Source organism: Porites lutea, chromosome 1, assembly GCF_958299795.1.
Source record: "Porites lutea chromosome 1, jaPorLute2.1, whole genome shotgun sequence".
Classification (NCBI taxonomy): domain Eukaryota; kingdom Metazoa; phylum Cnidaria; class Anthozoa; order Scleractinia; family Poritidae; genus Porites; species Porites lutea.
The window spans coordinates 57,085-71,301 of NC_133201.1; the positions used below are offsets into that span (position 1 = coordinate 57,085).

General features: G+C 44.9%; 1 protein-coding gene across 1 annotated transcript; it reads left to right on the top strand.

Moving 5' to 3' along the window:
* The first annotated feature begins 1,314 nt into the window (after nucleotides 1-1,314).
* LOC140941051 (uncharacterized) lies at nucleotides 1,315-6,882 on the top strand. Its single transcript, XM_073390010.1, has 6 exons — nucleotides 1,315-1,508; nucleotides 1,761-1,811; nucleotides 2,619-3,268; nucleotides 3,781-4,208; nucleotides 4,784-5,089; nucleotides 5,709-6,882. Exons 1-6 carry the CDS (start codon nucleotides 1,420-1,422, stop codon nucleotides 6,444-6,446), a joined length of 2,262 nt encoding a protein of 753 aa, XP_073246111.1. The 5' UTR covers nucleotides 1,315-1,419; the 3' UTR covers nucleotides 6,447-6,882.
* Nucleotides 6,883-14,217: the final 7,335 nt, after the last annotated feature.

Below are 14,217 nucleotides of genomic sequence, written 5' to 3' on the forward strand. Positions count from 1 at the left end.
TGCCTACCTCTCCTAGGATTTTCGAACATCTAAAAATTGGTGTAATTGCCCATTTTTACCGAATTTTGGCGCTAAAAAGCTCACCTAGAATTTTCGGGAGCCTTTTTTCTGGCTGAAATTTTCGAAAAGGTAAGTTTTGATCCCTATGATTTTCGGATCTCGAGACTTTCAGCTAGGAACTCCGAACAGATAAAAAATTTTTAGGGGATAAAAATATGCCTATATCTACCGTTTAAATACTGAAATACGTTTAACAATGCTATGTTTAAGTGGTTTTGAACTATATTCTCGTTGGGTGCCCCTGAAGATAGGGAAGCCTTGAACAATGCGAAACTTTTATCATTCACCCCGATTAAATGATAAAAATATCTTCAGGAAATAGAATATATGGTTACCCCAGTTTTCCACTTGTACGCGTAAGAGATATGAAGAAACGCGGTGCATTGTTTTTTTCCGTGAATTGAAGGAAAAATTCATTCTTATTTGCAGCCGACATGCGGCGAAACATTGGGAACCCTTGATTCAAAAATTCTTAAACTACGCCAGTCTTATTTTCTTATTTTCTTGTCTTTGTTGTTGTTGCTGTTTTCTAAGTCCCTGGGTAACCGACCCCCCCTCCCCACCCCTCCCCAAAGTCACAAGGTGGTCAGAACCTCGATCCATGCGTCGTAAACAATGCGAAACTTTTATCGGTTACCCAGATTTAATGTTTAAAATGCTTTCAGGAAATATGTTTGGTTATCCCACTTTTCCAGCTCTACGCGTAGGATATCTCAAGAAACGCGGTACGTTGTATTTCCCGTGAATTGAACGAAAAATTCATTCTCACTGGAAGCCGACGGGGTGAAATTTTCAGTTGATTAATTCCTTCGCATCCATGTTAACGAAAACACAAGAAGAGAACCATTAGTTCGAACAAATTGCTTTTAATTTTAGTGTTTTTAAACACAGTTTTTGTCTTACAAGTCACGTCGCCTCAAATGCAGGGAATCCCCTGCGCTGTCAATCATCCATTGTCATCGCGCAGAATCTGCGCGGAAACAATGGTGCCATTTTTGGAAACTTGAAGCTATGATGTAATGTGGGGAAGAATCGAGAATCATGGCGTACGCATCGTTTTGAAGTGAATAACTCATTAAACCTGACCTAATACAGCGTCGTTTTTGAATTCCTTATTACATAATTGTTCTTACGTGTTCATAGCTTCTCTCTTTTCTCGGTTAGCTTCCTAAAATTCGCTCGAGGGTCCTAACTTTGATCGTAAATATTACCTCATCGAGAAAGAAATAAACCCCTGTTAATCTGATTAGTAATGATCTGTTTGGAGCTATGATGTAAACACTGTTATTTAAACACAGCCTAGCTGGGATCTTTAAATCATTCCCCATAACAACTTTTACTGTTAAGGTTCATTCAAAGATGCCGAGAATAAAGCGTACAAAAACAGCGGCGGAGAATCCAGCAAGAAGTTCGGAGCTGATCGAAACGCAAGCTGCGGAAACTAGCAGGTTGGTATTAAACGCCCTAAAAAACCTAGTAACTTTTCGCCCGGAAAACGCCAAGGATACTTTTGTAGAGTGGTCTGTTTTTTTTCCCCGAGGTGAAACACACGCAGTAAAATATTCACGCAGTAAAGTGTTCATTTGGAAAAATTTTATTTCCGTTTCTTTCTTTTCTGCATTGCACTTTGAACACTCCAGGATCCTATACACGCTCGATTTTTAATTGGTGTTCATAGTGAAAACTCTTTCACATTGCAGTTCCCGTGCTGCTGGCCCCGTTGAAGAAGATGACAGTCCAGGCGAGGAAAGGTATATTAAATTTTATTTAGTGGGCACATATTAGATTCTATCTACTCCTCCAGAGTTACTTATTGGGACAGGGAATGTCTGGTTTCTTTCTTTCTTTCTAGCAAAGTTTTCAAAAAATCCGAAGAAAACACAATCATAGCTCCCCCGTCCCCCCTCTTTTCTTTTATATACTTGAATCATGGAAGGGGTGCCCCTTCTGCATGGACACACCCGCCGGGAGTTGTTCAAGCAAAGCAGTAGTCTAAAAAACCAAATGACTGTGAAATTAAGTGAAATCCAGGAGTAATTGGACTTAGTTCCAGTGAGGTTGAGTCCTCAAGGTTCTAAATATTGCCACAAAAATTCACAGATCTCAAATATTTTTTTGTCAAATCGTTAGAATTAAAATGATGCCCTTGAAAATTTGCAGCCAATTAATTTGGTTTCAGTGTTCGAGAAATATTGTAGCATAATAAAAATAGCAGTAAAAACTTTTTTACTATTATTTTCATTATCATTATTATCATTATTATCATTATTATTATTATTATTATTATTATTATAGCTCTGTTAATATCATCATAATCCATGCCTTAGTAGTTCTCCAAAAAACGTGCTCATTGTATATATATATATCGATGGGGCTAAAATTGTCAGAGATAACTGAAATGGTTATGCTCTTTCAATATTCAAAAATTTTATTTCTTCATGAGATAATGATGAGCCAATGCTAATGACGCAAAAGATGTAAACAAGGATTCACCCATATTCAGAAATGAAACCGAAGTAGCTTTTAAGCATGGCAATTCATGTTTTTTTTTCCTCTAGCCGTGACGACGACTCACTCATCGATGATGGAACACAACCCCAGGACCCACCAATGTTCCACGTAGCCTTGGACAACCAACGTGAAAATCAGCCATCCACAAGCCGAAATGTTGCACCGGTCATTATCGTACCGTATTTCCCACTTGGACTGGCAGTATCACCAGAAGAGAGAATGCAGTTTAACTTCAATTTGTTTCTGTATGACAGCTTGCGTTTGCCCAATGGGCTTTTTCCTGATGATGGAGCTGGAGAAGTGGTGTTTGAAGACCTGCAGACATGCAGGGAGTATTGTTCACGCTATGTACAGAAAAGAGAGGAATGGTGCGGAAGAGAGCAGGTAGAGTCAGACCACTCGCAAGAAAGAAGAAATGAACTGTCCAAGGAGGAGATGTTTCTAACCGCAGGAGAACCCTTGGATGTAACCCTGAAATATGGCAACGAAGCATTCGACCGCAACTTGAACTTAATACGCCTTGACCTCTTTGGGAATGTCATGATCTTGAATGCTCCCCACTGGAGCGATGTCGCTGCACAGTTCACACATGGTTTCCCTCGTCGTCTTATCATTAACAGCCATCGTGGAATCTTGCCTGGCAACATCACTGTGGCAGCACGCATTTCAAACCAAGCAATTCGAAGTTTGTCCCCAGGTAACTGAGAAAAATGATAGTAATGAATATTAACCCTTTAAGTGCCAATAGTGACCAACATCAATTTTCTCCTAACGATATCCATAGATTGTCAAGTGCAGTCTAAGAGAATTAATAAAATGATCACAAAGAAAAATCTTTGATCTTTCATCAAATTCTCTCAACTAATATCTTAAGGAAATGTATGGAGATCAGTCTGGAGAATTTGTATGTAGATATTGGGGCTTAAAGGGTTGATAATACAGCACTATGATGAAAACATGTTTTAACAATTTTTTCTTCAAAAAACTCCTGGATGTAGCATGGGTATAGTATTTCATTGTATTGCATGTCTTCAGCAATCGCCCTTCACGAGAACAAAATAATCACTTTGTACAAAAGGTAATCAGATGCACTGCATCGAAAACACAAGATGTAATAACTGAGGTGAATTACTGAGGAATCCCAGGTTTGATTTTTCTTTGGTGCTAGCAGAGTTGTCATTATTACCTTTGACATTGACTCTCTTGCAGGTGACATAGCTGCTTTCACCTCCAAAAAAATGATGCAAGGTTTGGGATTGACCACAACAGAGCTGATGCTTGCGCGGGCTATGGCAATCAGATATGCAGGAAAAACAGACAAACCTGTACGTCTAATTGACATGATGGCACGCTTTGGAGTTGACTTCCTCACCATAACGCCACTGGTATCAGAACAAGTACAAGGGCTCCGACAGGCAAGTTCTTCACACTGGAGGCGTATGCTAGCTTCTGCTTCAGACGACAACCACAGCAGTTCAGATGAATCGGAGCTTTCTGTTAGCTGGGATGCTGCAGACGAAAGAGAGCCACTTCCATCACAAGGAACACCAGAATACAGTTCATCCGTGACCAGACATGTAGAAAATCTGCTGCAGTGCTATGTGTCTGTGTCCACGTCTACGCAGACAACAACTCAGGTAGGGTCTCTCATGTGATTAAGAGTAAGTCAGTCCATATCCGATCCCTGGTAAATAGAAGGGTTAGATATAGATGGTTTTCATAGTGACGTCATCAAATTGTAAGGTCAAAATAGCAAGGTTTCACGAGTTTCTCATTTACACTAGGTTGAAGACAAACAAAAAGTAAATCGTTGTACAAGTTTCCATTCCTGTAGCATGTTTCATTTCGAAAGTACAGCAATTTGAACTTCCGAGTTTTCACAGTCCGTGACACCAAAATAGGAATGCTGTCTCGTTGGAAAAAGTCTCTCCTCTTGATTTTCAGCTGTATAACCATTTCAAGTATTAGGTGCGCGAAACGTTTCGGCAAATAACTCAGAAACTTTGGGCCACAAAGACCTGAGACTTGGATAAATTGTTTAAAAATTAGTCTTTTAAAACATTTCATTTTCTTGGCTTCTTCCACTGGACGGTTTCCAATTTATTTTTTTGTTGCGTGACAGTGAAGACGATCTACATCTTGTTAGTTCTCTAAAACAAAGGTCTTGGATGATGAAAATGATCGTAAAATTAGTGTATTATGGTTATAACAGGCACTGCAAGTTACAGCGGAAGCAACACGAAGACCCAGTGGCAGTTCTGGGATGGTACGAAAAAGAAAGCAGAAAACTCCCAGACGTGTTGTACCCAGGACTACAGCATCCCAGGTCCCCGAGGGAGCACCAGCTGCCGACAACCAAAGACAGAGGGATGAAGAACCACGGCCGCAAGCAGTACCCAGCCCACGCGAGCGTCTGCTAGCACTACCAGGAATCGTAGCAACACGTATCCCCAACACTGAGTCATTGAACAGGCTTCAAAAGTTCCTGCAGGAGAACCAACCTTGCAACCCACAGCAGGTGAACTAAAATTAAAAAACATTAAAAAACTGCACATTGGTTTGACAAAATGATTTGATAGGTGCTAACTTCAAAAATATTAGATTGGCATTTGCTGATGGTTTGCATAATTTTTAATTTGCATCCTATTTCCTGTGAAAACAAATCATCTTGAGATGTATTTATAACAGGTCAAAGTTAAATTTGGGTCAAAATGTTTCTACCTAGGCTGATTTTCAATTTTCCTTTGTTCATAGCTCTAATTCATGAATAATTTGGGCCGGGAGACAAAGGAAATTGAGAGTCAATCTGACCTGTTAAAGAGACAAGGAAAATTGAGAATGAACCTAGGTAAAAAAATTTTCACCTGATTTTTATTTTGTTAAATTTTCACTGCTTGCACTTGTAAAGCACTTTTTATTATTTTTCATTTACTTCATTGATACAAAGCACCCAGTGAAAATAGTAGGATTGGAGACTTCTTAGTCCTTTAAAGTCGTGTAAATGCATTGACAGTACTTTCTGAAGAATGAACTTGAAATTCCCCATTCTGAAGAGCGTTAATTGTGTACTTCAACAGTTTAAAATTCATCAAAATTAATTCAATCCAACTCACCTGTTACTCTTTTTTTTTCCCTAGGTAGAACAGGCGAGATCTTCAGAAACACAGACTTTAGAAGAGGCTAGACAAACTGTAGCTCTTCGAGTATACACAGATGAACGTGAAGAAATAGTGCAGCAGCGAGTGTGCGATGTTTGGACAGCTTCTCGGTTGGACTGCACCTGCCTCGGAGAACCAGTGGCCAGAGATTCACAGGATGAAGGAGACCAGAATTGCCCATACTGTCTATGCCAGGAAGCAGGGGGAAATATCGCCAGTGTGAGAGGCAAATGTAGGAACCAAACCTGTGCTGTTTGCATGCTGATGAATAAGCTGGACCAACGCACAATGACTGCACTTGGCTTAAAACGCAATGAACGCCTGACTGCCATGCTAGAATTGGCACCCTTCATCACAGAATGTTTGAACACTGGAGACATGCCTGAAGATAGGAGGATTCAGGTTTCCAGGGCCTTTGAAGACATACTAAGTTGTAGCGCATCCAGACTGCGATATGTTGCAAACACTGGCATGCTAATCATGCTCTGTCCACGGCTACGACACCTTCTCTTGCAGAAAGGTTGGGGCAATGTCTGGTGTAACCTGTCTAAGATAGCTAGTGCAATTGGTCATCACAACGATCACCGCAGCCAAATTGCAGCTCTGATGTTCATCCGTCGCAGGTGCATACCAGACACCAATAGCAAATGGCTGTGGTTTCTTCAGTCAGAAGATCACGCTGAAGAAGAAGAAATTGACAGGAGTGTGTTCCAATAAGACCCAACTCTGGAAGATAGAAGAGATTTTAAGTCAGACTATGAACTTTAACTAGTATGTTCATTTTGGACTTCAATATGGGCCAGTGTGTTCCAGAAATGTTATGTTTGTAAGATTTTTAAAAAGTTTCTCACAAACCGTTGATAAATACTCGACGTACTGCAGTAGTGTTTCTTGAAGAAATTCATTTTTGTGACAATCATGATGGGTAGTTTTGCTCAAGTTTATAACAAAATGATGATCAGTGTGATACTGCCCCACCAAAAGTTAACATTTAAAATAAAATTGACATGATAGTTAGAGAAAATGTGTGCTTGTCCACTGCTATAATATTATTTTCAATAACCGCCACAAAAGGGAAGTAGGTCGCTGTGCCCCCAAAGGTGAGAACACACTCAAAAGTGTCTCCTTTAATTCTGGCTACCATCGCTATAAATGGAGCCTGCCAACCAACTGCAATAAAATATTCTTTTGCTTTCACCTGCATTTTGCTAAAAAGGTTTGCAGTTCAGAGAAAGGAATTGAACAACGATTAGACTGCCGACAAAACTCTGAACAGAGAAATTCAAATTCTTTTTTCAGTTCTCAGTCTGAGATCTCTTTTTAGAACACTTTCTATTTTGCCAAGTTTCAACCTCCATATTGAAAGGAAACAAATCCTCACTAAGAAAAGCAGTGCATTATAGTCTAAATACAAAGTTTTACCCAGACAGGTGGTAAGGGTTATTATTTAAGCAAATTCATTCCAAATGAATAGTTGCAGTGAGAAATCCACGCTCACCTACTTTTTCCGGCTAAAATTTTACCCTTGCGTTTTAAGGTTAGGGTTAGGGTTTGGACTCAAGTGTGACCTTGCAAAAAATAATAAATACGAGGAAATTACTGCAGTAACGATGCTAAATACGTGCGACCCGGTCAGAAAATGCAAAATTATACAAGGGTCTTGAGCTAACGTGGCTTTTTCGCTAGGGTTGATGTTAGGGTTAGTACAGAAGGGTGGTTTTGATAAAACACCAACCAACCCTTAAGGGTTTTTTGGTGGAAATTTCAACCCTTGCCTAATTTCAACTAAAAACGTGGCAAAAGTGTGGGAATGATGCAAAAACGTTAGAAAACAAGCTTTTCGGAAGCTCACCTTGCCCTGCAGCGCTCGTTTACTCCGTCCTGGCGTCTTGAGCAGGCGAAAAATCAGGAAAATTCAGTCTTAACAGGTTGGCACGATGCGTCGGCCATGTTTTTTTGCACTGAACAGAGCGGGACTGGGCGACAGGCGCCGTATTGTGACGTTGAGTGACGTATCAGCCGAGGGAAGGTTCAAGAATATGGCGGGATTGCGGGATTGTAAATAAAATATTGGCCGTGTTTGGAGCAAAGTTTGCGCCGCCTGGTGGTGGAAGGACATCATTAAGTCCGGAAACCCGCAAGTCAACAGCATCCCTCGAAGAACTGAGGGATGTTCTGAGCCTTGTAAAGCACAACAGCGCTGTTTGGGCGCTCGTAGTGAAGGTTGTGCATCAAGTTCAGATCGATCCAGGCGGCAAGTCTAAGGCAGGTTTCTTGTCGAGAACTATGTCAGCGTGAGTTTTGCGGCCTGCCCTTGCCTGCTGGCTTGACGTAGTTGCCGAGAAGCGACCTGCTTTTAGACTTATAATATTTTCTTGCTTTTAGGGGGCCGGGGTTTCCCTGTCGAAAAATAGTCGGTGGCTCATGAATAATTCATGAGGTGACAAAAGGCCGTATTTGGGGGCTTGCCGTCAGCCGCTGCGTGACAGCAAGCCCGAGGCAAGTAGGACAGGAAGGAGAAAGCCTCGTTTGACCCGATTTTTGGGACTCGCTTGGCCCAGGAAAGCGTCGATTTAATTTGAGCGAGCTGGCCAACAAAGTGACCATCGATCTTAGGAAAACTAGAAGTGCAGGCACGCGCGATCTTCTGTTGACTTAGAGGGTTGTTGTAGCGTTTGCGACGATGAAAGGATTGTAGAAGTCAAGTCGGACAGTGCTTTACTTAGAGCGAAGGGCGCTGACAGGGAAAAACCGGGCAAAGTGTAGCGGCCGCCATGTTTTTTTTTTTCGCCGTTCCGGACCCGGACTGGACTCTGGGCCGGATACATGGGATCGACGGCCAAAAGGCTGTCACAGAAGTAGTTTTCCCAACTAACCCTTGACCCTAACCGCAAGCAAACTTGACTCGAAGCTAACCCTATGACCGCGGGTTAGCCGCGGCCTGGTCGCGGGTCAGGGTCGCGGGATACGGGTTAGGGTTGCGGGATGAGCCTTAACTTTGCTGTTTTGGGGATTTTGGGCGCGCGATGCGGGTTAGGGTTAGGGCACGCGGGTTAGGGTCACGGGATCATCATTGTCTTTCGGGACGGGATGCGGGATACGGGTTTAGGGATCGGATTTCGCGGGATTTGTCCATTTTTTGCTATTTTTGATGACGTTGGGCTCTCGGGGCGCGAGATCAGCGTCCCGCGACTCCAAACTGTCTGTGACATTGCAAAATACGAGGAAATCACTGCAGTACCATGCTAAATACGTGCGACCCTGTCAGAAAATGCAAAATTATACAAGGGTTTTGAGCTAACGTGGCTTTTTCGCCAGGGTGGATGTTAGGGTTAGGGTTTGGACTCAAGTGTGACCTTGCAAAAAATAATAAATACGAGGAAATTACTGCAGTAACGATGCTAAATACGTGCGACCCGGTCAGAAAATGCAAAATTATACAAGGGTCTTGAGCTAACGTGGCTTTTTCGCTAGGGTTGATGTTAGGGTTAGTACAGAAGGGTGGTTTTGATAAAACACCAACCAACCCTTAAGGGTTTTTTGGTGGAAATTTCAACCCTTGCCTAATTTCAACTAAAAACGTGGCAAAAGTGTGGGAATGATGCAAAAACGTTAGAAAACAAGCTTTTCGGAAGCTCACCTTGCCCTGCAGCGCTCGTTTACTCCGTCCTGGCGTCTTGAGCAGGCGAAAAATCAGGAAAATTCAGTCTTAACAGGTTGGCACGATGCGTCGGCCATGTTTTTTTGCACTGAACAGAGCGGGACTGGGCGACAGGCGCCGTATTGTGACGTTGAGTGACGTATCAGCCGAGGGAAGGTTCAAGAATATGGCGGGATTGCGGGATTGTAAATAAAATATTGGCCGTGTTTGGAGCAAAGTTTGCGCCGCCTGGTGGTGGAAGGACATCATTAAGTCCGGAAACCCGCAAGTCAACAGCATCCCTCGAAGAACTGAGGGATGTTCTGAGCCTTGTAAAGCACAACAGCGCTGTTTGGGCGCTCGTAGTGAAGGTTGTGCATCAAGTTCAGATCGATCCAGGCGGCAAGTCTAAGGCAGGTTTCTTGTCGAGAACTATGTCAGCGTGAGTTTTGCGGCCTGCCCTTGCCTGCTGGCTTGACGTAGTTGCCGAGAAGCGACCTGCTTTTAGACTTATAATATTTTCTTGCTTTTAGGGGGCCGGGGTTTCCCTGTCGAAAAATAGTCGGTGGCTCATGAATAATTCATGAGGTGACAAAAGGCCGTATTTGGGGGCTTGCCGTCAGCCGCTGCGTGACAGCAAGCCCGAGGCAAGTAGGACAGGAAGGAGAAAGCCTCGTTTGACCCGATTTTTGGGACTCGCTTGGCCCAGGAAAGCGTCGATTTAATTTGAGCGAGCTGGCCAACAAAGTGACCATCGATCTTAGGAAAACTAGAAGTGCAGGCACGCGCGATCTTCTGTTGACTTAGAGGGTTGTTGTAGCGTTTGCGACGATGAAAGGATTGTAGAAGTCAAGTCGGACAGTGCTTTACTTAGAGCGAAGGGCGCTGACAGGGAAAAACCGGGCAAAGTGTAGCGGCCGCCATGTTTTTTTTTTTCGCCGTTCCGGACCCGGACTGGACTCTGGGCCGGATACATGGGATCGACGGCCAAAAGGCTGTCACAGAAGTAGTTTTCCCAACTAACCCTTGACCCTAACCGCAAGCAAACTTGACTCGAAGCTAACCCTATGACCGCGGGTTAGCCGCGGCCTGGTCGCGGGTCAGGGTCGCGGGATACGGGTTAGGGTTGCGGGATGAGCCTTAACTTTGCTGTTTTGGGGATTTTGGGCGCGCGATGCGGGTTAGGGTTAGGGCACGCGGGTTAGGGTCACGGGATCATCATTGTCTTTCGGGACGGGATGCGGGATACGGGTTTAGGGATCGGATTTCGCGGGATTTGTCCATTTTTTGCTATTTTTGATGACGTTGGGCTCTCGGGGCGCGAGATCAGCGTCCCGCGACTCCAAACTGTCTGTGACATTGCAAAATACGAGGAAATCACTGCAGTACCATGCTAAATACGTGCGACCCTGTCAGAAAATGCAAAATTATACAAGGGTTTTGAGCTAACGTGGCTTTTTCGCCAGGGTGGATGTTAGGGTTAGGGTTTGGACTCAAGTGTGACCTTGCAAAAAATAATAAATACGAGGAAATTACTGCAGTAACGATGCTAAATACGTGCGACCCGGTCAGAAAATGCAAAATTATACAAGGGTCTTGAGCTAACGTGGCTTTTTCGCTAGGGTTGATGTTAGGGTTAGTACAGAAGGGTGGTTTTGATAAAACACCAACCAACCCTTAAGGGTTTTTTGGTGGAAATTTCAACCCTTGCCTAATTTCAACTAAAAACGTGGCAAAAGTGTGGGAATGATGCAAAAACGTTAGAAAACAAGCTTTTCGGAAGCTCACCTTGCCCTGCAGCGCTCGTTTACTCCGTCCTGGCGTCTTGAGCAGGCGAAAAATCAGGAAAATTCAGTCTTAACAGGTTGGCACGATGCGTCGGCCATGTTTTTTTGCACTGAACAGAGCGGGACTGGGCGACAGGCGCCGTATTGTGACGTTGAGTGACGTATCAGCCGAGGGAAGGTTCAAGAATATGGCGGGATTGCGGGATTGTAAATAAAATATTGGCCGTGTTTGGAGCAAAGTTTGCGCCGCCTGGTGGTGGAAGGACATCATTAAGTCCGGAAACCCGCAAGTCAACAGCATCCCTCGAAGAACTGAGGGATGTTCTGAGCCTTGTAAAGCACAACAGCGCTGTTTGGGCGCTCGTAGTGAAGGTTGTGCATCAAGTTCAGATCGATCCAGGCGGCAAGTCTAAGGCAGGTTTCTTGTCGAGAACTATGTCAGCGTGAGTTTTGCGGCCTGCCCTTGCCTGCTGGCTTGACGTAGTTGCCGAGAAGCGACCTGCTTTTAGACTTATAATATTTTCTTGCTTTTAGGGGGCCGGGGTTTCCCTGTCGAAAAATAGTCGGTGGCTCATGAATAATTCATGAGGTGACAAAAGGCCGTATTTGGGGGCTTGCCGTCAGCCGCTGCGTGACAGCAAGCCCGAGGCAAGTAGGACAGGAAGGAGAAAGCCTCGTTTGACCCGATTTTTGGGACTCGCTTGGCCCAGGAAAGCGTCGATTTAATTTGAGCGAGCTGGCCAACAAAGTGACCATCGATCTTAGGAAAACTAGAAGTGCAGGCACGCGCGATCTTCTGTTGACTTAGAGGGTTGTTGTAGCGTTTGCGACGATGAAAGGATTGTAGAAGTCAAGTCGGACAGTGCTTTACTTAGAGCGAAGGGCGCTGACAGGGAAAAACCGGGCAAAGTGTAGCGGCCGCCATGTTTTTTTTTTTCGCCGTTCCGGACCCGGACTGGACTCTGGGCCGGATACATGGGATCGACGGCCAAAAGGCTGTCACAGAAGTAGTTTTCCCAACTAACCCTTGACCCTAACCGCAAGCAAACTTGACTCGAAGCTAACCCTATGACCGCGGGTTAGCCGCGGCCTGGTCGCGGGTCAGGGTCGCGGGATACGGGTTAGGGTTGCGGGATGAGCCTTAACTTTGCTGTTTTGGGGATTTTGGGCGCGCGATGCGGGTTAGGGTTAGGGCACGCGGGTTAGGGTCACGGGATCATCATTGTCTTTCGGGACGGGATGCGGGATACGGGTTTAGGGATCGGATTTCGCGGGATTTGTCCATTTTTTGCTATTTTTGATGACGTTGGGCTCTCGGGGCGCGAGATCAGCGTCCCGCGACTCCAAACTGTCTGTGACATTGCAAAATACGAGGAAATCACTGCAGTACCATGCTAAATACGTGCGACCCTGTCAGAAAATGCAAAATTATACAAGGGTTTTGAGCTAACGTGGCTTTTTCGCCAGGGTGGATGTTAGGGTTAGGGTTTGGACTCAAGTGTGACCTTGCAAAAAATAATAAATACGAGGAAATTACTGCAGTAACGATGCTAAATACGTGCGACCCGGTCAGAAAATGCAAAATTATACAAGGGTCTTGAGCTAACGTGGCTTTTTCGCTAGGGTTGATGTTAGGGTTAGTACAGAAGGGTGGTTTTGATAAAACACCAACCAACCCTTAAGGGTTTTTTGGTGGAAATTTCAACCCTTGCCTAATTTCAACTAAAAACGTGGCAAAAGTGTGGGAATGATGCAAAAACGTTAGAAAACAAGCTTTTCGGAAGCTCACCTTGCCCTGCAGCGCTCGTTTACTCCGTCCTGGCGTCTTGAGCAGGCGAAAAATCAGGAAAATTCAGTCTTAACAGGTTGGCACGATGCGTCGGCCATGTTTTTTTGCACTGAACAGAGCGGGACTGGGCGACAGGCGCCGTATTGTGACGTTGAGTGACGTATCAGCCGAGGGAAGGTTCAAGAATATGGCGGGATTGCGGGATTGTAAATAAAATATTGGCCGTGTTTGGAGCAAAGTTTGCGCCGCCTGGTGGTGGAAGGACATCATTAAGTCCGGAAACCCGCAAGTCAACAGCATCCCTCGAAGAACTGAGGGATGTTCTGAGCCTTGTAAAGCACAACAGCGCTGTTTGGGCGCTCGTAGTGAAGGTTGTGCATCAAGTTCAGATCGATCCAGGCGGCAAGTCTAAGGCAGGTTTCTTGTCGAGAACTATGTCAGCGTGAGTTTTGCGGCCTGCCCTTGCCTGCTGGCTTGACGTAGTTGCCGAGAAGCGACCTGCTTTTAGACTTATAATATTTTCTTGCTTTTAGGGGGCCGGGGTTTCCCTGTCGAAAAATAGTCGGTGGCTCATGAATAATTCATGAGGTGACAAAAGGCCGTATTTGGGGGCTTGCCGTCAGCCGCTGCGTGACAGCAAGCCCGAGGCAAGTAGGACAGGAAGGAGAAAGCCTCGTTTGACCCGATTTTTGGGACTCGCTTGGCCCAGGAAAGCGTCGATTTAATTTGAGCGAGCTGGCCAACAAAGTGACCATCGATCTTAGGAAAACTAGAAGTGCAGGCACGCGCGATCTTCTGTTGACTTAGAGGGTTGTTGTAGCGTTTGCGACGATGAAAGGATTGTAGAAGTCAAGTCGGACAGTGCTTTACTTAGAGCGAAGGGCGCTGACAGGGAAAAACCGGGCAAAGTGTAGCGGCCGCCATGTTTTTTTTTTTCGCCGTTCCGGACCCGGACTGGACTCTGGGCCGGATACATGGGATCGACGGCCAAAAGGCTGTCACAGAAGTAGTTTTCCCAACTAACCCTTGACCCTAACCGCAAGCAAACTTGACTCGAAGCTAACCCTATGACCGCGGGTTAGCCGCGGCCTGGTCGCGGGTCAGGGTCGCGGGATACGGGTTAGGGTTGCGGGATGAGCCTTAACTTTGCTGTTTTGGGGATTTTGGGCGCGCGATGCGGGTTAGGGTTAGGGCACGCGGGTTAGGGTCACGGGATCATCATTGTCTTTCGGGACGGGATGCGGGATACGGGTTTAGGGATCGGATTTCGCG